The sequence below is a fragment of the Hoplias malabaricus genome, chromosome 7 (assembly GCF_029633855.1).
Source record: "Hoplias malabaricus isolate fHopMal1 chromosome 7, fHopMal1.hap1, whole genome shotgun sequence".
NCBI classification, from domain to species: Eukaryota; Metazoa; Chordata; class Actinopteri; order Characiformes; family Erythrinidae; genus Hoplias; species Hoplias malabaricus.
In genome coordinates, this window is record NC_089806.1 from 7,383,960 (window position 1) to 7,411,507 (window position 27,548).

The following is a 27,548-nucleotide window of genomic DNA, read 5'->3' on the forward strand; positions in this document are numbered from 1 at the left end:
TCTATCCCCGCCTCAGTTCACTGTGAGGAGTGTGTGTGTGTTCTGGTTTCCTCCCACAGTACAAACACATGTTGGACGGTGACTGGGTGAAATTGTCCACAGATTTATGTGAGTGTATGATTTATCAGAAGAACATCACAGACTCACACATTCAGCCCAGAGTTGAGTACTGTGCAGTAGGAATGTGCCTCCTGTTGGACGGGCTAAACTGAGAAATTATGATTTTTAGAACGCGTATTTAGCAGTTTGTCCCTCAGCGGAGCCCGTAGCTGTCCTAACTGAGGCGGGAGAATTTGAATCAGGGCGCGATACTCAACTGGAGACTTGTAAGAGAATAAACACCAATAAATCTCGTTGTTATGCAGTAATGTTGGGTTTATAGCTCTCAGTAATGTCCGCGAATGTTACTTAAGTGGAGGACATGACACGGTGCTGTGAGACACGGAGGAAAGAGGGGTTTATTTCTCTGTTTTTGTCTGAATTGTAGAGAGACGATGGAGAGCGGCGCTGAATTCAAAACTCCACGAAAACCACCTCAGCTCAAGAGCCCAGGTACACCACAACAGCGCATTTATTATACATTATAGACCACAACAGCGCCCTTTATGGCATTTATTATACATTATAGACCACAACAACACACTTTACAGCCTTTATTATACATTATACACCACAACAGCGCCTTTTACAGCCTTTATTATACATTATACACCACAACAGCGCCCTTTACGGCATTTATTATACATTATAGACAACAACAACACACTTTACAGCCTTTATTATACATTATAGACCACAACAACACACTTTACAACCTTTATTATACATTATACACCACAACAGCGCCCTTTAAGGCATTTATTATACATTATAGACAACAACAACACACTTTACAGCCTTTATTATACATTATAGACCACAACAACACACTTTACAACCTTTATTATACATTATAGACCACAACAGCGCCCTTTACGCCATTTATTATGCATTATAGACCACAACAGCGCCCTTTACGCCATTTATTATGCATTATAGACCACAACAGCGCCCTCTACGCATTTATTATACATTACAGACCACAACAGCGCCCTCTACGCATTTATTATACATTACAGACCACAACAGCGCCCTTTACGCCATTTATTATGCATTATAGACCACAACAGCGCCCTCTACGCATTTATTATACATTACAGACCACAACAGCGCCCTTTACGCCATTTATTATAAATTATAGACCACAACAGCGCCCTTTACGCCATTTATTATACATTATAGACCACAACAGCGCCTTTTACAGCCTTTATTATACATTATACACCACAACAGCGCCCTTTATGGCATTTATTATACATTATACACCACAACAGCGCCCTTTATGGCATTTATATACATTTCAGACCACAACAGCGCCTTTTACAGCCTTTATTATACATTATACACCACAACAGCGCCCTTTATGGCATTTATTATACATTATAGACCACAACAACACACTTTACAGCCTTTATTATACATTATACACCACAACAGCGCCCTTTACAGCATTTATTATACATTATACACCACAACAGCGCCCTTTGCGGCATTTATTAACATTATACACCACAACAGCGCCCTTTATGGCATTTATTATACATTATAGACAACAACAACACACTTCACAGCCTTTATTATACATTATAGACCACAACAGCGCCCTTTAGGGCATGTATTATACATTATAGACCACAACAACACATTTATCGCTTTTATTATACATTATAGACAACAACAACAAACCTTTTTACAGCCTTTATTATACATTACAGACCACAACAGCGCCCTCTACGCATTTATTATACATTACAGACCACAACAGCGCCCTTTACTCCATTTATTATGCATTATAGACCACAACAGCGCCCTTTACGCCATTTATTATGCATTATAGACCACAACAGCGCCCTTTACGCCATTTATTATGCATTATAGACCACAACAGCGCCCTCTACGCATTTATTATACATTACAGACCACAACAGCGCCCTTTACGCCATTTATTATAAATTATAGACCACAACAGCGCCCTTTACGCCATTTATTATACATTATAGACCACAACAGCGCCCTTTATGGCATTTATTATACATTATAGACCACAACAACACACTTTACAGCCTTTATTATACATTATAGACCACAACAACACACTTTACAGCCTTTATTATACATTATAGACCACAACAACACACTTTACAGCCTTTATTATACATTATACACCACAACAGCGCCCTCTATGGCATTTATTATACATTATAGACCACAACAGCGCCTTTTACAGCCTTTATTATACATTATACACCACAACAGCGCCCTTTATGGCATTTATTATACATTATACACCACAACAGCGCCCTTTATGGCATTTATATACATTTCAGACCACAACAGCGCCTTTTACAGCCTTTATTATACATTATACACCACAACAGCGCCCTTTATGGCATTTATTATACATTATAGACCACAACAACACACTTTACAGCCTTTATTATACATTATACACCACAACAGCGCCCTTTACAGCATTTATTATACATTATACACCACAACAGCGCCCTTTGCGGCATTTATTAACATTATACACCACAACAGCGCCCTTTATGGCATTTATTATACATTATAGACAACAACAACACACTTCACAGCCTTTATTATACATTATAGACCACAACAGCGCCCTTTAGGGCATGTATTATACATTATAGACCACAACAACACATTTATCGCTTTTATTATACATTATAGACAACAACAACAAACCTTTTTACAGCCTTTATTATACATTACAGACCACAACAGCGCCCTCTACGCATTTATTATACATTACAGACCACAACAGCGCCCTTTACGCCATTTATTATAAATTATAGACCACAACAGCGCCCTTTACGCTATTTATTATACATTATACACCACAACAACACATTTATCACTTTTATTATACATTATAGACAACAACAACAAACCTTTTTACAGCATTTATTATACATTATAGACCACAACAGTGCCCTCTACGGTCTTTATTATACATTATAGACCACAACAACACATTTATTACTTTTATTATAAATTATAGACAACAACAACAAACCTTTTTACAGCATTTATTATACATTATAGACCACAACAGCGCACTTTACAGTATGTATTATACATTATAGACCACAACAGCGCCCTTTATGGCATTTATTATACATTATAGACCACAACAACACACTTTACAGCCTTTATTATACATTATAGACCACAACAGCGCCCTCTACGGTCTTTATTATACATTATAGACCACAACAACGCCCTCTACGCATTTATTATACATTACAGACCACAACAGCGCCCTCTACGCATTTATTATACATTACAGACCACAACAGCGCCCTTTACGCCATTTATTATAAATTATAGACCACAACAGCGCCCTTTACGCCATTTGTTATGCATTATAGACCACAACAGCGCCCTTTACGCCATTTATTATGCATTATAGACCACAACAGCGCCCTTTACGCCATTTATTATAAATTATAGACCACAACAGCGCCCTTTACGCCATTTATTATAAATTATAGACCACAACAGCGCCCTTTATGCCATTTATTATGCATTATAGACCACAACAGCGCCCTTTACGCCATTTATTATGCATTATAGACCACAACAGCGCCCTTTACGCCATTTATTATAAATTATAGACCACAACAGCGCCCTTTACGCCATTTATTATGCATTATAGACCACAACAGCGCCCTTTACGCCATTTATTATACATTATACACCACAACAGCGCCCTTTACGGCATTTATTATACATTATAGACAACAACAACAACCCTTTTAACAGCATTTATTATACATTATAGACCACAACAGCGCCCTCTACGGCCTTTATTATACATTATAGACAACAGCAACAACTCTTTTTACAGCATTTATTATACAATATAGACCACAACAATACATTTATCGCTTTTATTATACATTATAACATTATTTATATATACATTATTATGCTTTTGCAAAGTTCCCTTTTCAACATTACCGCCTTTAAATAGCTTCGTTCTGTGTTTAAACATTCCTCAGCTTCTACAGAAGCTTCTCCAGGTTGCTGGGCTTTCTTGAGTATGAAAAAAAATATATAAGAAAGGCTTGACAAAAAATTAGCTGTGTTTTTTGTTAATATTTATTAAAAATTATAAGAATCTAGCTACATAAATAACATCACCATGACCCGTATGCAGCCTGTGTCTATGTTTATTGTGCATTATTATACATTAAAGAGTCCAGGTATTTTACTGTAACACAAAAACAAACAAACAACAAAAAACTAATGAGAAATTAAACTGCCCTGGGATCAAATACAATACGTGTATTGATTTATTATAATGAATGCACTTACTTTCCTTGCCAGGCAGTGCCTTTGGAACCCCAGTTACCATCCCTGCCTCTCCATTTATGAAGAAGCTTGGCTGTGGCACTGGAGTGAATGTCTACCTTATGAACAGGTGAGGGGAAGGGTCAGGATCAGTGCTGGGTCGTTGCATGAAGGCTGTAATAATTCTGAACATTTTACTGTCAAACAGTTGGATTGATGCTATGCTTCTTAATCAAAATTACTGTCAGAAATGGAAAGCAGACTCATTCACCCTGGGCCATAAAGAAGATCAACAGCAAATGTGAAAAGAGGCAGTTGAATGTCTATCAGAAGAGACTGACTGAAGAGGCAAAGATTTTAAAAGATCTGAAGCACCCTAACATTGTTGGTAATGGACATTATTCAGTATCATATCAGTTTTCCAAATATCTATTAATCAACTAATCTAAATGTTATCTCTCGGTTTTCTTCTTCTTTTCCACAAAAATCATTTAAAGGGGATGTATTCTCCCTTTTTTCCACAAGTAAACACAGTTCTGGGAGTTAATAAAATGTCTGTGACCTGCAGCGTGACCAGAAGGATCAAACACAACAGCAGTGTTCTCCGCCTGTCTAAACAGCCCTGTTCAGAACGGCCGCTTTCAACAACTGTTCCTTTAAATGATAATGAGCCACTCGCTGTTCACCCTGACCCCGAGTGCACAGCAGTGAGGAGCATACGCTCTGGTTTTCGCAGAGTTCTCTTTTAATCTCTTTCCTCGTTTTTTCAGCTTTTACTCAGTGCTCTTTTCTGTCCATGCTCATGTCTGTTTTGCTCCGTTTAACCTTGCCTTTGCACTCTCTGCTGCATTTAGCACCTTGGAGTTGTGTTGGACTGGTGTCTGTGATCCAGAACTAAACCTCATGAACGTATATTTGACTGGCTGGAGCTCACCTGACTGTGATATTCCTTTCTCCTGAATGCCAGGCTTCAGAGCCTTCACCACAGCTAAAGATGGCTCCAAGTGCTTGGCTATGGAGTACGGTGGAGAGCAGTCCCTCAATGATCTGATTGAAAGGAGAAGAGAGGAAGGTTTGCAGGCTTTTCCGGTTGCCACTATCGAAAAAGTGGCTCTCCACGTGGCCCGTGGTTTACAGGTGCAGCGTAAAATACCATTCTCCCTTTCTCTTTCTGCAAAACATTTTCCATAATTATTTTTAATCCACTCACATTGGTGTTTTATTGTTCTGCAAACGATAAACACCCTCTGATGCTAAGATAAAGTTCTTACTGTTTTCTCTCAGTACTTGCACAATGAGAAGAAGCTCCTCCACGGAGACATGAAGTCCTGCAACATTGTCATTAAGGGGGACTTTGAAACCATCAAAATCTGTGATGTGGGAGTATCCCTTCAGTTGGATGAGAATATGCAGGGTGAGCAGTGGATTTACACGTTTCTAAAATTCGTATTATTTCTTTTTTTTTTTTTGAAGACTTGATGAAGCACATTTTTAATCACTTTTTTAAAAAAAAAAAACAGTGAGTGATCCTGAGGCCTGCTACATCGGAACAGAGCCGTGGACCCCCAAAGAGGTGCTGGAGCAGGAGCTGATCTGTGACAAAGCGGATATTTTTGCTTATGGCCTCACGCTGTGGGAGATGATGACCCTGTCTGTGCCTCACCTTGAGATTCTGGACACCAACGATGATGATGATGATGATGACGGTAAAAAAGGAAATTTTATTTACACCTTCAAATCCACCTGAGTCCAGTACAGTAACCCCTCGCTCCTTCACGGTTCATCTTTCGCGGATTCGCTACTTCACGGGTTTTTTCAAGGGGGCTTTGTTATTATTTACATGTATTAGACTGGGCCTGTAGGTGAAATATATCATTTACAAGTGTTTCTTAGGTACAGTACATGTGTTGTTCACGTCCACATCCGAGTGAAATTTACTGACGCTAAATCACAGCGTAGGAATGACTCTATTAAAGAAACTGGTGGGATATCACATGTAGTTCCAGCTGAAAAACATTATAGAACGACTGTTTAATGCAAAGGGTGGGTTGTTAACAGTAACAGGGAGGGTTTTAAAAGTCCAAGTACTCGTTAAATACATAAAAAAATATCTTTCCTCTAATTCACGGAAATTCGTTTTTCGCGGTTGGTCTTGGAACGCATCCCCAGCAAAAAACGAGGGACCACTGTATTCAGTCCTGGATATTCACTGCGCAGCACCGGGGCTTGGTGGATAGCACCTTTGTCTATGAGTGTTGGGTTCAAGTCCAAGTTTCCGTGTTCTCCCTGTGTATGCGTGGGTCTCCGGTTTCCTCCCAGTCCAAACACATGGTGAGGTTAGGTAAATTTAGAAAAATCTGTCCTGTGAGGGAATGTGTGTGTGTGGCCAGATATGGCTTGGCGCTCTATACTGTGTGACCTCATTAGTGCCCAATGCAGTCCTCCAGGTGGACGATCGTTCCTGGTTGAGAGTACGCTGTGTGCGTTCGGTTGCTGATTGTCATCAGTGTGTGGGGATGAATGTTGAATGGAATGACGTTCTGTGCGGTGTTTGTAAAGAGTCATTGGAGGTTTAGAATGGTGTTCATTCATTGTCTGTAACCCTTATCCAGTTCAGGGTCGTGGTGGGTCCAGAGCCTACCTGGAATCATTGGGCGCAAGGCGGGAATACACCCTGGAGGGGGCGCCAGTCCTTCACAGGGCAACACAGACACACACACATTCACTCACACACTCACACCTACGGAAACTTTGGAGTCACCAATCCACCTACCAACGTGTGTTTTTGGACTGTGGGAGGAAACCGGAGCACCCGGAGGAAACCCACGCGGACACGGGGAGAACACACCAACTCCTCACAGTCACCCGAACCCACAACCTCCTAGCCCCTGGAGCTGTGTGACTGCGACACTACCTGCTGCACCACCGTGCCGCCCCAGAATGGTGTTATACAACTATAATTAAAGAGGTGATTACAAAATACACTGAGGTCTGGAGCCAGATTTGTACCAAGACCTGTTCTACACAACTATCCACCATTTACTGCTACTACATCTCACCTCATATGGAGCCAAACCAGTTTCAGAAGTGGAAATGTGATGCTTATTATGATCAACATATTAATCAGTGCCATGCGATGGATGTGGTGCCCTTTTAATGCTCAGTTGAACTCCCCTGTTGTCCTACATCTACTGGAGATGCTGCCCCTCAAATGTGTAGGTTCTTTAAAGAACTGAAGAGCCAGAGTAATACAGACCCTCACAAAGAGTGTACAAAAGGCTGAGGGTTTAATCCAATTGAGGAGGACGAGTCAGAGGCCCAGTTTCAACTGGATATCAGAGTCACACCCAACTCTGTTCACGAACTGGAAGGACCTCTGTTTTGTTTCATCTGAAGGATGGCACCGTGTGTTCAGTAGTGTCCCTGTCACTATTCTCGGGCATTGGGATCCTCACAGCCAACAGGGACAATGCCCTGAACACGGAAACTTGGACTTGAACCCAACACTCATAGACAAAGGTGCTATCCACCAAGCCCCGGTGCTGCGCAGTGAATATCCAGGACTGAATACAGTGGTCCCTCGTTTTTTGCTGGGGATGCGTTCCAAGACCAATGCCCGAGAATAGTGACAGGGACACTACTGAACACACGGTGCCATCCTTCAGATGAAACAAAACAGAGGTCCTTCCAGTTCGTGAACAGAGTTGGGTGTGACTCTGATATCCAGTTGAAACTGGGCCTCTGACTCGTCCTCGTCAATTGGATTAAACCCTCAGCCTTTTGTACACTCCAATTTTGTCTCGATATTCCACATTCGCTGGTGTTCAGGTGTTTTGAGTCCTGGCCATAGTGACATCACAGAGGGTCGTCCATAGAAACAGGCACAGTTCTCTGATTTCTTTTGATATATTTAACGATTGTAGATAAAGTATCACCTTCCACACCCATGAGATACTGAGATGATGTTTGAAGTTTAATAAGTGACTTCTGTGACTGTTTCCCCTTTAGACGATTCGTTCAACGAAGAGGATTTTGATGAAGACTCATATTACGAGAGACTGGGAACTCGTCCTCCACTCGACACAGCCACTCTTGGTGGTGCCTATCAAAGGATGGTGGAGCTTTTCTGTCTCTGCACCGAGATGGACCCCTGCAAAAGACCCTCAGCTGCACAAATTGTGCAGGTACTGGAGTCTAACGCTCAGGTTGTTGACAAAAGTCCTGAAGTCATAGTTATAGATTAAACCTGGACTGCTACTTACTCTTTGTTGCAATATAAATGTCCTTGTCTTATTGACCAGCACATACCAATTTGTTTTTTCGTTTTTCCTTTCATCTTTGCTTATTATGTGTTTGTTTTTAAATGTCAGTAATTAAAGCTTTGTTTTAGACAGTCTGAGTGCTGATGAACTTATAAATAAAAAGAACTGAGACGCATTCAGTGACTTCTCCATCTTCACTGTGAATGGACAAACGGGCACAACGTACTGAGCAGCAATATTTATTTAAAATATTTACAAGTCAGAAGCGTTTAAAACAATTATTCAGCTTTATTGTTCCTGAAACAAAAGGCAAGAGTTTAGCTTAAATGTGACTCGCTAACGTCTAATATCAAACACTACCACACGTCAAACGGATTAATAACAACCTGAGTAATGTTTCAGAAACCACAAATATATCCACAAATCGATGGAAAATGACCATGAATGCAACTCATTAGTGAATAAAAACCAAACAGCAGCAAGTAATTCATCAGTTGATAAAGCAGAACTTGTTAAGCATGAGCTCGCTTGTGGAACTTAAAGAATTAGCCAATGAAGTTGTACACCAGGAAGGCTGGAGTCTCGCAGTACTTGGTGGCGAAGAGCTTGCCGTCTGGGGTGGGATCAGAGAAGGCAATTTCCTCTTTGGTCAGGTGGCTTCCGTACATGAACGAGTTCCTGGATAAAAACAGTGAAAATCATGACTTTAGTTCAAATCTAAAACGCTACCTGGGGTCTGTTCTACAAATCAGGATTCAGGAATGATCTGGATCAGTATCGGTTCTTTTCCTATTGGAGACATTTGATTTAAGAAGTCATCTAAACAGAGAGATCCTGCTTTGTGAAAGACCTCCCTGGTGTTGAGCCGATGTACACAAGCATGGATTTTAGACGTCAGTGTGCGTTTGCACTGCTCCAATGCAGCGTTATATTGCGACGGATCCCATTCATTTTCAACAGGAGCTTTGTTTGGTGCCTCTCAGCTCTCGTCCACTGAAGGGAGCCTGAACCCAGGCTAATCTCAGGCTTTTTTCACCCCAGAAGTCACCCTTTTTGCACTGATATATGTTTACAACACTCTCAAATTAGTAAAAAATACATGTAGCGTTACTAAAAATAAAAGAGAAATACAGAGTAACAGTAATAAAAAAGAAATAAAGTTGTAAGTGGTTACACATCGCTACCTTGAAGACGTGACGACTGGCTGGAGCAGTAACACAGGCACTGGCTGTATGACGGGAGGTGGGGGGGGGTGGGAATAACGGAGAGTAGGCGGTGAATGTGGGGAGACGAAGCGTAGATACGGCTTAACTTAGCACGAATTTCAGTGTCTGCTATTTACACTAATGCTAAATTGCTAAAGCTACAATGTGCTTATCTTAAAAGCTCACTCAAGTCTGGGCGCTGGGAGACTCGCCTATTGGGGTCAGTGGACATTTCCAGGCGCCGGCTCGGGTTCGTTTCTAGAGTCGTGGTTCGTTGGTGGAGGCAAAAGAAATATTCAAATGCCCGGTTCATATCTTGGAAAGTTCGTTAGTAGAGGTTCCACTGTATTTACCTGACTGTGTCTAGCATACGCGAGGCAATTCCTTTCCTCCTCATGAGGCTGAAGACCCAGATACGGCTGATTCCACAGATGGCTTTCTCAGGCACGGTAGAGCAGCACCAGGCCCTGTGTCTCTCCATGAAGTCCTCCTTTGTCATGTCCCTCAGCTTGTCTGGTTGTTCCAGCACCCTAAAGGCCTGGCAAATCAATAACATTTATTAAACAAGGCAAAAAAATTTAATAAAAATCTCTTCAGTTTCTCCAATCCAAACAATTAAGCAGCCAATCAATCACCACAAGATCAGACTCAGCAATTTACCACAATTTCACATGAACAAAGACCCAACGTCCCACATAAAAACAAGATTAGAGGGGGACATACTTGTCTAACGGGTTCAGCAACCAGGCAGCCCACCACCATTCTGTCACTGTTGATAAACAGGTAGGTTTTGGCAGAGCTGGGGCTGCTGAGGGAAACCTGCTGAAAGCCCAGTTCTGTGTCTGCAATTCGCCTCACATCCTCTGCCTGAAAAAAAAAAATGAAAAATTATATATATATATATACCCATTACTACCAACGACAACACGCATGTTTAGAATAATTCATTCATTCATTCATTCATTATCTGTAAACCCTTATCCAGTTCAGGGTCGCGGTGGGTCCAGAACACTCGGGGAGAACACACCACACTCCTCACAGACAGTCACCCGGAGGAAACCCACACAGACACAGATAGAACACACCACACTCCTCACAGACAGTCACCCTGAGGAAACCCACACAGACACAGGGAGAACACACCACACTCCTCACAGACAGTCACCCGGAGGAAACCCACACAGACACAGAGAGAACACACCACACTCCTCACAGACAGTCACCCGGAGGAAACCCACACAGACACAGAGAGAACACACCACACTCCTCACAGACAGTCACCCGGAGGAAACCCACACAGACACAGATAGAACACACCACACTCCTCACAGACAGTCACCCGGAGGAAACCCACGCAGACACAGGGAGAACACACCACACTCCTCACAGACAGTCACCCGGAGGAAACCCACGCAGACACAGGGAGAACACACCACACTCCTCACATACAGTCACCCGGAGGAAACCCACGCAGACACAGGGAGAACACACTAACTCCTCACAGACAGTCACCCGGAGCGGGACTCTAACCCACAACCTCCAGGACCCTAGAGCTGTGTAACTGCGACACCACCTGCTGCACCACCGTGCCGCTCTTTAGAATAATTTCATTTTGTAAAATCAAATGTTTTAATGGTTTCAAAGGGAACAAACCTTTTTCGTTGCATACTTTGGGTCCTCTGGAAGGACAAGGATGATTTTCCCGTCCCAGAACTCTGCCACGACTCTCTCCTTCTTCCAGCCCTTCAGGAAACAACATGGAGGGAAACATAATGCATGGCAAAACTGAACAAGGACCAACCCCACGGGACCTCATTAACATCAAAAACACTCCTAATAAAAAGAAGTAGATCTGCACCCAACACTTTTTATAGCCAACCGTATTATACTTCCATGCATTTATTACACTAGTGATTATGCGACTATGGCTCCTCACCACAAACTTGATGGTGTCCAGGAAGCGCTGGTGGAACTGCGTGTGCTGGAAGTTGTCCTCCGGGCTGTCAGCGCTGTACAGCATGCCACAGGAGCTGCATGTGGTGGCCCCGAACTGCTTCTGACCAGCGTCCTGCACACAAACAAGACATTGTCAGTGTACACGGCAAACAAAGAGTACACAACCTCACAACACTCTTCACAAATTACTATTTGATTTCTGAATGTAACAGGATTCAAATAATAATAATAAAAATACTAAATGTGCTATAATTTATGCGCAGGTCTCATTTTAGGTTTTCTTTAAGCAAATAAACGGTAATTCATCCATTCGTCTTCTATAAACACTTCACTGATCAGTGGGTCTCGAGCCTACGCAGAATCATTAGGCGCAAGGCAGGAACACACCCTGGACAGGGCATCTCTCACAAACACACTCCCACCTATGAATAACCTCACACACACACAGTCACTCCCACCTATTGATAACGTCACACACACACACACACACACACAAGGTCTATCCGTCTATCTCTCTCTCTTTGTGTCTGTCTCTGTCACACACACTATATTTTCACAGTCAAAAAACATCCACATGTTTTTGGACTGTGGGAGACCCCCCCTCACACAGGGAGAACAAGCCACACTTCTCAGCGCCACTGTGTGGCCCGTAAACCCCAAGTAAACAAACTGTGTACTCAGTTTCTCTTACAATGATGAGCTGATCGTCATCCTGCCTCTTCAGCTCCTTCTTCCTCCTGGCGCTCCTCTCCTTGGCTAAGAGAGACGAGGTGCCGGCGAGGGCAGACGGAGTGCTGCAGTTCATGGGTGAAGACAGACCAGCTTTCTTCTGAGACCTAAAAAAAAACAACATCAACATCAGCTGACTACCCTTTCTATTCGAGAAATGTGCGCAAGTAAGTTGTTCCAGTATTGAATTCAGAGACTATGAGCCATTTTCATGAACTCAGGTCAGGCCTAAACCCAGATTCATCTTGAAACAAGAGGCCGAAGACTTAAATGGTGTTGGTTCCTAACACTCAGGAGCAATGTGGTCACTATATTCAGACCCCAAACTAGTATTTACAGGGGATTTACACTGAATACTAAGCCCACAGTGAGCTACTCACTCACCCTGAAGTTATAAGACGTGTTTCCACTCAGAAACGAGGTTCAGAACGAGGCACGGTACAGTGCAGTCAGTTAGGAGTAATTTACAGTCTTCAGTCTCACATGAAAAGCTGTGTATTTGTATCCATCTCTCTTTTTTAGGGATCGGTTTTGATTCCTGCATCCAGCAGAGTCTTAGTTCAGTGTGGACTCTATCTGGACTCTACTCCTGTTTGTACTGGTGAGGGTGTATTCTCAGAACAAGACCACCAAGCACCTCTGTAAGTCGCACTGAAGAAAACCACAAATTCTAAGCTTAAAATCTTAAATCGTCTTCATTTTTGGATCATTTCTCTTTTTCAGACTTCAGCGCTGACTGTGGCTTTGTAGAGAACTTGTGTTAATCTTGTGTTTCTCTTTGAGAAACAAACTGGTGAGGATTTCTTCTCTGAACAAGACAAGCACTTTAAATTTCTTCGTTCTGCTAAAATCCATAAATGTAAATACAGTGGAGACTATACTAACGAACTTTCCAAGATACGAACCGGGCATTTGAATATTTTTTGCCTCCACCAATGAACCATGACTCTAGAAACGAACCCGAGCCTCCGCTGAGCCGGCGGCTGGAAATGGCCACTGACCCCAGTAGGAGAGTCTCCCAGCGCACTCAGACTGGCACCATTTTCTCTCGTTCTCTCGACCCATTCTCTGTCGTGCCCTGGTGCCATCTTCTCTGACCCTTTGTCCACTTAACCCGTTCTTCTCGGCAAGGAAGCATCGCTCTGAGATAAATCTCGATAGTTTTATTTCATCAAGTGTTTTTGGTGTGAGCTTTTAAGATTAACAAATTGTAGCTTTAGCAATTTAAAAATAGCATAAATAGCAGACACTGAAATTCGTGCTAAATTAAGCCGTATCTACGCTTCGTCTCCTCACATTCACCACCTACTCTCCGTTATTCCACCCCCCCCCACCTCCCGTCATACAGCCAGTGCCTGTGTTACTGCTCCAGCCAGTCGTCACGTCTTCAAGGTAGCGATGTGTAACCACTTAAAACCTTTTTATTACTGTTACCACTGTATTTCTTTTTTATCTTTAGTAATGCTACATGTATTTTTTTAATAATTTGAGAGTTTTGTAAACATATATCAGTGCAAAAAGGGTGATTTTCAGGGGCATGCAGACACAGGGAGAACACACCACACTCCTCAGACAGTCACCCGGAGGAAACCCACGCAGACAAAGGGAGAACACACCACACTCCTCAGACAGTCACCCGGAGGAAACCCACGCAGACACAGGGAGAACACACCACACTCCTCACAGACAGTCACCCGGAGGAAACCCACGCAGACACAGGGAGAACACACCACACTCCTCACAGACAGTCACCCGGAGGAAACCCACGCGGACACAGAGAGAACACACCAACTCCTCACAGACAGTCACCCGGAGGAAACCCACGCGGACACAGAGAGAACACACCACACTCCTCACAGACAGTCACCCGGAGCGGGAATCGAACCCACAACCTCCAGGTCCCTGGAGCTGTGTGACTGCGACACTACCTGCTGCACCACGCATTAATTACTTTTCCATTATTTTAAATGGTCAAAATTGACTCGAGAAACGAACTTACGAACCGGGTCACGGAACGGATCAAGTTCGTAGGTAGAGGTTCCACTGTATAAGGAATTCACTGCAGAGATCCCCTGCTAAACTCCTTCACTCCGAGTTGAACTTTAACTGAGTTTGCTACATAAAATAATACAGATATCAGAAATGCCCACATAAACCTACAAGAAAATGATAAGAAAATACAAAAGCCAATGCTGTTTGTTACATGTTGAGAAAACTGGCCCGTGCAACACAAATGTACATGATTTCCTTTTACCTTTTGGAACCAAAGATGGGATAAACAGCCGACGAGTCTGAAAAGAAAACATCAGCGTTACTTCATTAGCTGTGAAATTCAACTCAAATTAACCTGAATAAATACCAAAATAAGCTGAGGCATCTACCGTTTTCTGACGGGATGTCATCGTTAGAGGCGCTGATTTCACTGATGTCTAACAGTGTATCAGAGCCAGGCTTCGTGGGCGAATCCTGAAAAAACATATCAGATATTACACATGAAGGCAGCATTCAAAAACCACTACTGAACAAACTGAGAATAGCGTCATGACCCAAACGTTACCTGCTTATCTGCGTCAGAGCTACACGATTTGTGAGGGGACACAGATTTCCTCAGAACAACCCTCAACTCCTTGTGAATGCCAAAAGAGCTCAGAGGACTTGATGGTGATGGCGCTTTCTGCTCTGAGGTAACAAGGTCAGTTACTTTAGATGGCACTGGAGGACCTGGCTTCGTCTTGCTGACGAAAACAGCTTTGCGCACTGGAGAGCGGTCCTTTGGAGCTGCGACCTCTGCTTTTTCGTTGGTCTTGTTTTCTGAGGGGGGTTTCTGCAAACTTGCTACTGGTTTGGGCCTTGGTTTCTGTGCATGCGCCTTGTACATCGAAGTGGGCTTTTTACCCGTGCCAAAGAAAGCAGCACCCACAATAATCCTGGGCTTGGTTTTGGATTTTAAGCTGCTGAATGTAACGGGGGCAGGCTTCTTCACTTCCGTCACCTTTAAAGATGAATCTGCGCTGGACGAATCGCTGGAGTTTGGCTTGGATAAAAAGTATCCTTTAAAACTTGACTTCTGGGTGCTTACATTAACCTGCTTTTTAGGCTTTTTAACTTTGACAGGCTTCGCTGCGGACACAGGAACATTGGTCTGATCTTTGCTGGGCTTCAGTGGAGGAGGTTTGACCTCCTTCAACAGCTTTCTTTCCAGGGGGGTCAGATACAACGGCTTCTGTTTGCTGTAAAAGGATCCTGTGACTACCGCAGCTTTGAGAGGCGACGCTTTTTTAGGAGGGGACTCCAGAGCATAGGCCTTTCGCATCTTCTTAGGTGTGCTGGGGAGTCGTGACGGCGCACGCATCCTTCTTGGTGATTTTTGTGGGGAGCAATTCTCTTTCTGTTCAGAATTATTTGCCTGTCTTAAGGATTTCTTCTTAGCTGGATTACTGTGAGAGAAAATGTCACAAATTGTTACACACATGCACAGAGGAACGTTACATAAATAAATAAAGAAATAATATACATACCCTCCTGAATCCGGAGAGGGGAGTTTTCTTTTCTTTGTTGTACAGTTTGACATTTTCATGTCGCCTGAAATGAATAAGGAAATACAATCAAGAACAACTTGTGCAAGCCCTCTTCTTTTAACGTGATTCAAGTTCTGAAAAAAGTGTGGTGTGTTCTCCCTGTGTCTGCGTGGGTTTCCTCCGGGTGTCTGTCTGTGAGGAGTGTGGTGTGTTCTTTCTGTGTCTGCGTGGGTTTCCTCCGGGTGACTGTCTGTGAGGAATGTGGTGTGTTCTTTCTGTGTCTGTGTGGGTTTCCTCCGGGTGACTGTCTGTGAGGAGTGTGGTGTGTTCTTTCTGTGTCTGCATGGGTTTCCTCCGGGTGACTGTCTGTGAGGAGTGTGGTGTGTTCTCTCTGTGTCTGCGTGGGTTTCCTCCGGGTGACTGTCTTTAAGGAGTGTGGTGTGTTCTCCTTGTGTCTGCGTGGGTTTCCTCCAGGTGACTGTCTATGAGGAGTGTGGTGTGTTCTCCCTGTGTCTGCGTGGGTTTCCTCCGGGTGTCTGTCTGTGAGGAGTGTGGTGTGTTCTTTCTGTGTCTGCGTGGGTTTCCTCCGGGTGACTGTCTGTGAGGAATGTGGTGTGTTCTTTCTGTGTCTGTGTGGGTTTCCTCCGGGTGACTGTCTGTGAGGAGTGTGGTGTGTTCTTTCTGTGTCTGCATGGGTTTCCTCCGGGTGACTGTCTGTGAGGAGTGTGGTGTGTTCTCTCTGTGTCTGCGTGGGTTTCCTCCGGGTGACTGTCTTTAAGGAGTGTGGTGTGTTCTCCTTGTGTCTGCGTGGGTTTCCTCCAGGTGACTGTCTATGAGGAGTGTGGTGTGTTCTCTCTGTGTCTGCGTGGGTTTCCTCCAGGTGACTGTCTGTGAGGAGTGTGGTGTGTTTTCTCTGTGTCTGCGTGGGTTTCCTCCGGGTGACTGTCTGTGAGGAGAGTGGTGTGTTTTCTCTGCGTCTGCGTGGGTTTCCTCCGGGTGACTGTCTGTGAGGAGAGTGGTGTGTTTTCTCTGTGTCTGCGTGGGTTTCCTCCGGGTGACTGTCTGTGAGGAGAGTGGTGTGTTTTCTCTGTGTCTGCGTGGGTTTCCTCCGGGTGTCTGTCTGTGAGTGTGGTGTGTTCTCTCTGGGTGACTGTCTGTGAGGAGTGTGGTGTGTTCTTTCTGTGTCTACGTGGGTTTCCTCCGGGTGTCTGTCTGTGAGGAGTGTGGTGTTCTCCCTGTGTCTGTGTGGGTTTCCTCTGGGTGCTTCATTTTCCTCCCACCGTCCAAACACACACACATTGGTAATTGGCTTGGTTGTGTAAAATTGCCCTCTTGTATGTGTCTTAGACAAGCAGCGTATGAATAATATTTAGTGTTATACTTTATTGTGAATGAGCGTTTAAAGGTGTCATAGGCAATTTCACCAGCGTGAAGGTCCTTCATCCAAATCCCAGCCAGTGAAAGAGTGCATTAGTCAAAACTTTAGACACACGACTTCCAGCGGTAAAGCAAGTGAACCACAACATTAAAGACGCCTGCTCTCTCCTGGAGAAAAGTTTTCCATACAGGTTTTCTTGTGCAGAAGCCATTGATAAAAAAAAAAACAGGCATATTCCTCACATTTACAGTTTATATGAACAAGTTGGGAAATAAAACAAAACTTCACAGAGCACCTTTAAGGCCAAGACTCCAGACGTCTGGTTCCCTTCACCATCAATGAAGTCTTTATCAAGAAGGGGCCACTTCACGATGGCTTTATTTACGTCTTAAATACTTGGTTAAGACGCAAATGTTAAAATATTGGTGGGATTCCCCTTTAACATTCACCTCACCACAGAGTGAGGGCCATTCCTAAGCCGTTTACACGGATTTAAACAGCGCGGCTTTATGTTTCACAGTAGTATCTGTCCAGTGCTTTTTAGCGCCAATAATAATGTCACTCTTCTAAATAAACACATACAATAACTCGAGAAGGCGCAGAGTGTCTGTGATGTTAAGTCAGTAAGTGACGAACCAGTTACACCCCGCTAAACTAGATATTCCCCCCTTTTTGATCACTCCGTTCCACCTTAAATGTTACATGAGCCTAAGGAACTACTGCAGTATTTAAGGAGGAACGGGGAGTTTGCCTGAGGAGCTACTTGGCGCCAAGGAGGTGAAACAGAAACACAAACTCTGAGTGGTAAATAAAGTGAGGAGTACTGTAGCTATAAAACTCACCAAGACGAGGCTGAGCTGGCCGGAGTCTGCTGGATCGTTAAAGACGAAGAGCGGGTTCTATTCCTCAGGAGAAGCCGCGGGTTTCTGACCTCTCTCTCTCTCTCTCTCTGTGTCTCTACCTCAGGGCGGAGAAACTGGCGGCTTCACAGCGCCTAGGTTTAAGCAGCGCGCCAAAAATCACCGCGCAGAAAAGACTTTTATTTTAGAAACCGGCGGTACAGGAAAAAAAATACAACGAAAATGTTGCCGTGTTGTTGAAGCCTATAAACATTAATATACTAATTAAAAATAATGAATATATTAATTTATAAACCAATGCTACTTGACAAAATAGGTTTGGAAAAAAAAAGAATAATTTAATACAATTTATAACAAATTTAAATTAAATGTATTGAATTTGTATATTTGTATCAATACATTTTATATATTTGTTTGATTGAACTTAAATAAATCACATAATAGCATAAAACATATTTTTTGTGATTTACTGTATTTTGAAAAAATCTGTTAATTTTGAGTTACGTTTCTTAACCTCTTAATATTTGTTCTAAAAGAAATGAAAAGGTAAAAAAAATATTAGTAGCAGTAGTAGTAGTAGTATTGATGTGTTAAATATTTAGGTATATTTTTTTAAAATAAAAAAAGCATTTAAATCGTTAGGAAAACGCTTATAATAATAATAATAATAATAATAATAATAATAATAATAATAATACAGTTATATTAGTTTCTATAATTACGCATTCGTGTTTTAAATTATTTTAATTACGTTTTAATAAACATTTTAATGAAACACCTTTCCTGAAGAGCTTCCGTCCGAGCACACGTCACTTCCTGTGTGTGTCGGAGCTCGTATCTCGGAGACGCGATGATAAAGGCGCGTCTTTAGACTTTGTTTTATTTCATTTTCTTCTGAACATTGTCTGAGTTTGACTCCAGTCGGCGCCTCACTGCTCTCTGCAGCTTCTGAACGGAGGGAACATGGTGTTCTACTTCACTAGCGCCGGTGAGTGATGCTCCCAGCAGGGGAACAGCGGAACGGCGTTACTTTAGACAGATTAGAGCAGGCAAAGCCGCAGAGCCCCACGAAACAAACAGTCCAGTTCAATTCCTCATACCATAGACATCCGAGGAGTCCTGCTGGCGACGTCATTTAACGAGGACCAGACATTACTTCTTCCCACGTATGAAATATCAATGTAACGCGCTTTAAGTCTACGACACGCCTAACATTAGTTTATGAGGCATGTCATCAGCAGGGCTTCGTACAGTACTGTGTTAACTCAAAGTGTCTGTCTCTCTGAAGAACAGAAAACAGTTAGGCTAAAGGAAGAGAGTGAGAGGTGAACTTTGTTTGATACTAGTTCTCTCTCTGAAGAAAAGAGAAACAGGAAAACTGAGGAAGAGGGCGAGAGCTGGGAGAAAGAGAGACAAATAGATACAAACACGACCACAATGGGAGAGAGACGCAGAAATTCATTCATTCATTCATTATCTGTAACAGCTTATTCAGGGTCGTGGTGGGTCCAAAGCCTACCTGGAATCATTGGGCGCAAGGCGGGAATACACCCTGGAGGGGGCGCCAGTCCTTCACAGGGCAACACACACATTCACTCACACACTCACACCTACGGACACTTTGGAGTCACCAATCCACCTACCAACGTGTGTTTTTTGGACTGTGGGAGGAAACCGGAGCACCCGGAGGAAACCCAGGCGGACACGGGGAGAACACACCACACTCCTCACAGACAGTCACCCGGAGGAAACCCACGCGGACACAGAGAGAACACATCACACTCCTCAGAGACAGTCACCCGGAGGAAACTCACGCGGACACAGAGAGAACACATCACACTCCTCACAGACAGTCACCCGGAGGAAACCCACGCAGACACAGGGAGAACACACCACACTCCTCACAGACAGTCACCCGGAGGAAACCCACGCAGACACAGAGAGAACACACCACACTCCTCACAGACAGTCACCTGGAGGAAACCCACGCAGACACAGAGAGAACACATCACACTCCTCACAGACAGTCACCCGGAGGAAACCCACGCAGACACAGAGAGAACACATCACACTCCTCACAGACAGTCACCCGGAGGAAACCCACGCAGACACAGGGAGAACACACCACACTCCTCACAGACAGTCACCCGGAGGAAACCCACGCAGACATGGGGAGAACACACCACACTCCTCACAGACAGTCACCCGGAGCGGGAATGGAACCCACAACCTCCAGGTCCCTGGAGCTGTGTGACTGCGACACTACCTGCTGCGCCACCGTGCCGCCCCAAACCCAATCAGTACATTTAAAAAAAAAAAATAATAGTAAAATAAAAAAAGTCGCTTCCACTCTCCAGTAATATCAGACACACATGATTTATTAAATAAAGCCCAAACAGCTTCATATATTTAACTCTCAATAAATCCTTCATTTTCTGTTTAGTTTTGTAACAGAATTTTAACAGGAAGCATATTCTCCCCTTTTTCCAAAAAGGAGCACTGTTCTGAGTCTTGCTTTGGTCAAAGCACCACAAAGATCAAACCCCAAAAAGCGGTGGAAGGACTTGAGAGACAAATACGTTCACCCCCAAAAAAACAGTTACAAGGAGAGGTGATGTAGGTGGGAGGAAGTGGCTGCGTTGTATTTGCGTCTTTCCTGGCTGTAGCTGCAGAGTGATGCAGACACACCAAGTATAAATGCCACTTGCACAGACAACAACAGACACTGACATTGACGCAGAATCATAAGTCGGCAGCCCACACAGAACTGTTTGAATGGTCTTGTTTCACGCTGCTTGGGTCGGTGGGCTCCAGAGACGCACATTATGGGCGGCACAGTGGCTTAGTGGTTAGCACGTTCGCCTCTCAGCGCTGGGATCTTGGGTTCAAGTCCCATCTGGGTGGAGATTCCGTGTTCTCCCCGTGTCTGCGTGGGTTTCCTCCGGGGGCTCCTGTTTCCTCCCACAGTCCAAAAACATGGAGGGTAGGTGAATTGGCTTCTCTAATAACTGTCCTGCTGTGTGAGTGAATGAGTGTGCGCCCACATATGGATTAGCGCTCTGTCATGTGTGAAACTCTAGTGCCCGATGCAGTCCTCCAGGTGGATGGTCGTTCCTGGTCTAGAGTACGCTGTGCGCGTTTGGCTGCCGCTTCTCGCCAGTGTGTGGATAGAGCGTTCTGAGCAGTGTGGATTGTAAAGTGTCCTTGGGTGTCTAGAAAGGCGCTATATAAGTGTAACGATAGACAGACATTAACGTGTACACGCACTGGATAAGGTCCTGTTAAAAAAGCATATTTTAGCAGGCCCATGTCTCTGTGCACTGCTGGTACTGAGGCATGTTTAGGTCAAACCCCACACCAGCGCACATTTGCTAGATTAATGCAGAGAGGTGAACGTTTAATGCTCATTACTCTTTTACCCTGCTTACAACTGATCACTAGTCTGCACTCTCAACTTTGACCCCTTTATAAATCTTTAATGCTGTCTCATCTTTTGCAGTTGTCTCACCACCCTATACCATCTACATGGGGAAAGACAAGTATGAAAGTAAGTTCTCGTCTCCTCACATTAAATTCCCTGTGTGCATCCAACAGCGGTTGTGACTAACAGGTCAAAATGTTCCTTCACAGATGAGGATCTCATAAAATACGGCTGGCCTGAGGACATTTGGTGAGGACAACGGAGCATCTTGAATAATGTGTTTGAAACAGCCACAGAGGCGAACCTGGTGAAAGCACTGTGACAGACCTGATAAATAACCAGGAGGACTTTGAAAGTTCAGTTTGGATTTATAGTGTATGGACATAAGAAATAGTCTCACATATGTCCTTATTGATTTTCATATTCTTTCAAGGTTTCATGTGGATAAACTCTCCTCTGCCCACGTATATCTGAGAATGCCCAAGGTAGGTGCTGGCACCCATTATTCATTTTTTTTTTAAATGTACTGATTGGGTTTAGGGCGGCACGGTGGCGCAACAGGTAGGTGTCGCAGTCACACAGCTCCAGGGACCTGTTGTGGGTTCCATTCCTGCTCCGGGTGACTGTCTGTGAGGAGTGTGGTGTGTTCTCCCTGTGTCTGCGTGGGTTTCCTCCGGGTGACTGTCTGTGAGGAGTGTGGTGTGTTCTCCCTGTGTCTGCGTGGGTTTCCTCCGGGTGACTGTCTGTGAGGAGTGTGGTGTGTTCTCCCTCTGTCTGCGTGGGTTTCCTCTGGGTGACTGTCTGTGAGGAGTGTGTGTTCTCCCTGTGTCTGCGTGGGTTTCCTCCAGGTGACTGTCTGTGAGGAGTGTGGTGTGTTCTCCCTGTGTCTGTGTGGGTTTCCTCCGGGTGACTGTCTGTGAGGAGTGTGGTGTGTTCTCCCTCTGTCTGCGTGGGTTTCCTCTGGGTGACTGTCTGTGAGGAGTGTGGTGTGTTCTCCCTGTGTCTGCGTGGGTTTCCTCTGGGTGACTGTCTGTGAGGAGTGTGGTGTGTTCTCTCTGTGTCTGCGTGGGTTTCCTCTGGGTGACTGTCTGTGAGGAGTGTGGTGTGTTCTCCCTGTGTCTGTGTGGGGTTTCCTCTGGGTGACTGTCTGTGAGGAGTGTGGTGTGTTCTCTCTGTGTCTGCGTGGGTTTCCTCCGGGTGACTGTCTGTGAGGAGTGTGGTGTGTTCTCCCTGTGTCTGTGTGGGGTTTCCTCTGGGTGACTGTCTGTGTGGAGTGTGGTGTGTCCTCTCTGTGTCTGCGTGGGTTTCCTCCATGTGCTCCAGTTTCCTCCCACAGTCCAAAAACACACGTTGGTAGGTGGATTGGCGACTCAAAAGTGTCCGTAGGTGTGTGTGTGTGTGAGTGAATGTGTGTGTGTGTCTGTGCTGCCCTGTGAAGGACTTGCGCCCCCTCCAGGGTGTATTCTTGCCTTGCACCCAATGATTCCAGGTAGGCTCTGTACCCACCGCGACCCTGAACTGGATAAGGCTTACAGATAATGAATGAATGAATGATTGGGTTTGCCACTGACATGAGGTGTTTGATGATTTTCTCGTTTTCAAGGGGAAGACCATAGATGACATACCCAAAGAAGTTTTGATTGACTGTGCCCAGCTGGTCAAGAACAACAGCATCCAAGGTAAAGTTGCAGAGCACAAACACTTATTTGAGTTTGAGTGTGTGTGTGTGTTATTTTAGCTTTCTGTATAACTGCATTATTGCTGGCAGGGTGTAAAATGAACAACATAAATATTGTCTACACACCGTGGAACAACCTGAAGAAAACCGGGGACATGGACGTTGGTCAGATAGGCTTCCACCGTCAGAAAGAGGTATGTTTTTGACTCCTGAGTGGCTCAGACATTTAAACACAGACTCTGTGTTATTAGAACTGTGTTATGGGCCCGACTTAAAGTTTGGGGATCTGTCAAGAGAAACGTGTGTTGTTTATTGTGAATAAACATTGTCATAAACAGGTGAAAATCGTGGCAGTTGAAAAGAAAATCAATGAAATTGTCAATCGTTTGGAGAAGACAAAAGATGAGCGATACCCAGACCTTGCAGCTGAGAAAGAGTCGCGAGACAGAGAGGAGAGGAATGAGAAAAAGGCCCAGATACAAGAAACGAAGAAGAAAGAAAAGGAAGAAATGAAGAGGAAAAAGGAGCTTGAAGAGTTAAGGTATTACACAAAAATTCTAAACTTTTTTATTATGAAGTATGTAAATAATTGAATCTAATTATGCATCACTCAGTTTGTATTAAATGAGTCGGTTTCTAACTGATGTTCTCTTGGTATTTCAGTCTCACATATTTAATAAAGTGTGTCTCTGTTGTAGGAATTACTCATCCCTCATGAAGAGTGACAACATGACCACAAATGAGGTAGAAGCTTCTTCAAATATTCTTTTTCCTAATGTTATACCAAGTTAATAAATGTATACACACAAAAACTACAATAATAAAAGACGACAACTTTACTTATATAAGTAAAGGGGGGGGGGGTGTTGCCCTGTGAAGGACTGGCGCCCCCTCCAGGGTGCATTCCTGCCTTGCGCCCAATGATTCCAGGTAGGCTCTGGACCCACCGCGACCCTGAACTGGATAAGGGTTACAGATAATGAATGAATGAAAATAAGAAAAACCTTATGGAACTGGAATGAAACTCCTTCACTCGCTCGCTCACATACTCACTCCAGTTTAGGAACTGCAACACAAGGGGTGCTATGCAGTGCAGATTATCAGGATAAAAAGCTGGAAAAATATTTAACAGATTCGTTAACTCCTGAAAAGCTAAAAACAATCTTGTCGAGTGTCAAAATGCTCCTGAAATATCTTGATTTTCTGATCTCTGTTTTTCAGGATGGGAATGATTCTGATGACTTCATGTAAATGAACAAAGGGACCTGCCAAGGAGAACTGACCTGTTTCCCCACAGTTACCCAATCCTACACAGTGCACATGCTCAGAGAAATGTCATTGTGTGCCCTTCTGTTGCCTGTGATGGAAGAACTTGCTTACTGTACATTTGAAACAGAACATGTGCCAATGAAGCACTTTGGCAGGACCATCCTGGAGCAAATCTATCAAATATGCAAAATGGTAAAGGCTATTTCATCTGAATTGTATAATAGGGTTCATCTGCAGAGGACAGTAGTGGCTGGGTTGTCCAAAAAGACGAGATTATTTCTGCCTTTGTTTGTTGAATTTTGGACAGTGCAGTTGGTCGTTTTGAATGTGGCCACAAATGTACGTGCTTTGGATTTAGTTTGGCATGAGTTTTATAATGTGGAACTATTCTGAACTGACAGTGCTTTCAGTGTTTTATAGGAGAGCTTGTGTTGTTAAGGGCAGTGCTTCTCGGGCCTGGTCCTGGAACCCCCCCTCCTGCCTGCTCCACATTTTAGTTTCTATTCTCTAAATACACCTAATGAAATAATTACCCAGCCCTTCCTGAGGTGAAGAAAGTCTCGGTGCAGAGGGAACTCTACAATGTGCAGAGCAATGCCGGTGGAGTTCCAGGACCAGGGCTGTGAACTTGCCTAATGGATGCTAAACCATGCTAATCCAAGCATTACTGCTCTGAGATGGTCTAACAGCAGATATGCTAAGCCCAGGTGACTGTTCATGTTTTCTTTTCTTTTAAAGATGGATGCAAAACAATAAATCTTGAAGCACACGTGCGCCTTTTTCCATTTTTCTTCAGCCATGTGACATTTGAACTTGTATTTATTGCAGTACGTCAGTCTTTGTTTGAAACGTGTTCAGACATTTATCCATTACTAGGTTACAAACTTGTCCTTGAGTGAATTTTACATCTGAGAGATCCATGTGGACCAGATCAACTACAGAGCAGGTAGTTACTAACCATGTATCTATTTCCCCCCACTTCCTAATCCACTTATGTCATGATGGTGTATAACGGGGCTGGTCATAACGTGTTTCTTTTATATAGATGATGATAAAGGTGGTGATATTTACAATGCAAATCAAGGACTTTGGATGGCAGCATGTTTTAACAAAACCTGTAGATATCATTCAGCATTAACGGTGCCTGCACAGTTGTCACCTATGTCATGTGCACGGATGCCCCCTCATACCATCGCAGATGCTGGCTTTTGAACTGTAATTATAACAAGTCGTATGGTCCCTTTCCTTTAGCCCAGAGAATGCAGCGTCCATGATTTCTATAGAAGGAAAGAATCATTTTAATTAATAGGAAAAAAAAAACAGCACACTTTTCCACTTCTCAGTCCATGTTAAATGAGCTCAGACCCAGTGTGGGGAAGGGTTTCGGGATGCTATTTATATAAATTCTTCTTTGCATTTGTGAGTTTTAACTTTAACAATTTTTTTTATATATAAAGTATTTTGGAACCCACTTTGATTTCCACCACAGCACCATATCTATCTGTGTGAAGAAAAAACCCACCTAATGTAGGTTTTGTGCCTTGACTTTTGTAAATGGAGATTTCTCCATAGTCTTTGAATCTTTTGTTGATATTATGTGCGAGAGGGAATGATAAGAAGATCACCTGAGGAAAGGTGATAACCCCCCTCCCCATCTTTACTTCTGTACAACTCTGGCCTCTGAGACTCTTATTTTAAACCTAGTCCTATCCTGTTACCATTTAAGCTTTTATTAGTTTGTTGCCATTGCCATTTATTTAGAGTTTGCAGTGTCCAAGTCTCTCTGGAAATGGGGATTGTACCTCTCCCAGGTTAGTATTTTTACACCTAGAATGCATCATTTTCATGAAGTAGTGTTTATCAGAGTAGGTTACATTTATTTTTCCTGGATTTGTATTTACACCGGAGTAAGCTACATTTAGGCCACTTTTCTTGGAGTAGAGTTTATACTGGTGTTCTGAGGAGTTGTGCTATCTTATGTGCTGCCTTTGTGTACTTTTATACGTACAGTTGCTTAAATAAAACAGTAGGTGGGAGTCTGGTAAGCTAAATGTAGTATATCAGAAAACGCTGCCTACAGAAGTATAAACAGGAAATACGCACAGCCTAAATCCTCCTATTAAAGAAATGAGAATTACGGTGATGAGAAACGCTTTTATAGTTTATTTTTTACATTTAATTTTCCGGGTACAGTTTTGAAGCACTCCTGCAAATAATAACAAACCAAGATTGTGTATTGCACCGGAGAAAAACACAATTATGACGTAAAACACCGGAAACAAAGTTGGTGTCTGAGCATGCGCAGAGTAGCAGCTCTTTCCAGAAGATAGCATACTTTGTCAGAAGACAGGAGTAGGCTACAACTAGCTCACTTTTACAAGTGTAGGGGGTAGTGTACTCCTATGGAGTCAAAGAGAGTCAAACAGATTTTGAGTTTGTAAAACAACACTCACAAATGTAACGGACTTTGTAACTGCGTTTGAGCAACTACAGACACGTAAAACTAAAATCAACAAATGTATTGGAATGCACCAATTTTAAACAATAATAATAATAATAATAATAATTTAAATTCACAAATATGAAAAAAAATTTGCATTTGTAAACCAAGTGTCGTGAATGTGTGAATCAGTACCTTCTCAAATGTTACAAATAAATTACAAAAAGGATAGGATAAGTGCGTAGAGTATGTACGTATTTTCCGACTTACACCGAAAATCGGTTTACGCGACGTAGGAACGGATCAACGTCGTAAGTCGGGGAACCCCCTGTATTGTTTTACAAACTCAGTCTTTTTGACCCTTGACTCCATATACTCCGCCCTCTTCTGATAAAACAATGACACAGCAGTGT

The 27,548-nt window shown here is 43.3% G+C and overlaps 3 protein-coding genes across 3 annotated transcripts; 2 read left to right on the top strand and 1 right to left on the bottom strand.

Moving 5' to 3' along the window:
• Nucleotides 1–228: 228 nt before the first annotated feature.
• Nucleotides 229–8,849, top strand: pbk (PDZ binding kinase). The gene is made up of 8 exons (XM_066677595.1): nt 229–326; nt 488–552; nt 4,456–4,549; nt 4,668–4,807; nt 5,387–5,556; nt 5,704–5,833; nt 5,940–6,125; nt 8,428–8,849. The coding sequence occupies exons 2-8, from the start codon at nt 495–497 to the stop codon at nt 8,661–8,663; spliced, it is 1,014 nt and encodes a 337-aa protein (XP_066533692.1). The 5' UTR covers nt 229–326; nt 488–494; the 3' UTR covers nt 8,664–8,849.
• A 96-nt stretch (nt 8,850–8,945) lies between these two features.
• Nucleotides 8,946–18,466, bottom strand: esco2 (establishment of sister chromatid cohesion N-acetyltransferase 2). The gene is made up of 11 exons (XM_066677202.1): nt 18,310–18,466; nt 16,090–16,153; nt 15,129–16,008; nt 14,953–15,037; nt 14,826–14,862; nt 12,534–12,678; nt 11,823–11,954; nt 11,540–11,629; nt 10,610–10,753; nt 10,240–10,424; nt 8,946–9,359 (listed from the first exon to the last, which is right to left on the bottom strand). Exons 2-11 carry the CDS (start codon nt 16,146–16,148, stop codon nt 9,227–9,229), a joined length of 1,890 nt encoding a protein of 629 aa, XP_066533299.1. The 5' UTR covers nt 16,149–16,153; nt 18,310–18,466; the 3' UTR covers nt 8,946–9,226.
• A 658-nt stretch (nt 18,467–19,124) lies between these two features.
• On the top strand, nt 19,125–25,458 carry ccdc25 (coiled-coil domain containing 25). Its single transcript, XM_066677181.1, has 9 exons — nt 19,125–19,315; nt 21,827–21,874; nt 21,958–21,997; nt 22,182–22,233; nt 23,352–23,427; nt 23,517–23,620; nt 23,765–23,967; nt 24,125–24,170; nt 24,648–25,458. Exons 1-9 carry the CDS (start codon nt 19,291–19,293, stop codon nt 24,675–24,677), a joined length of 624 nt encoding a protein of 207 aa, XP_066533278.1. The 5' UTR covers nt 19,125–19,290; the 3' UTR covers nt 24,678–25,458.
• Nucleotides 25,459–27,548: the final 2,090 nt, after the last annotated feature.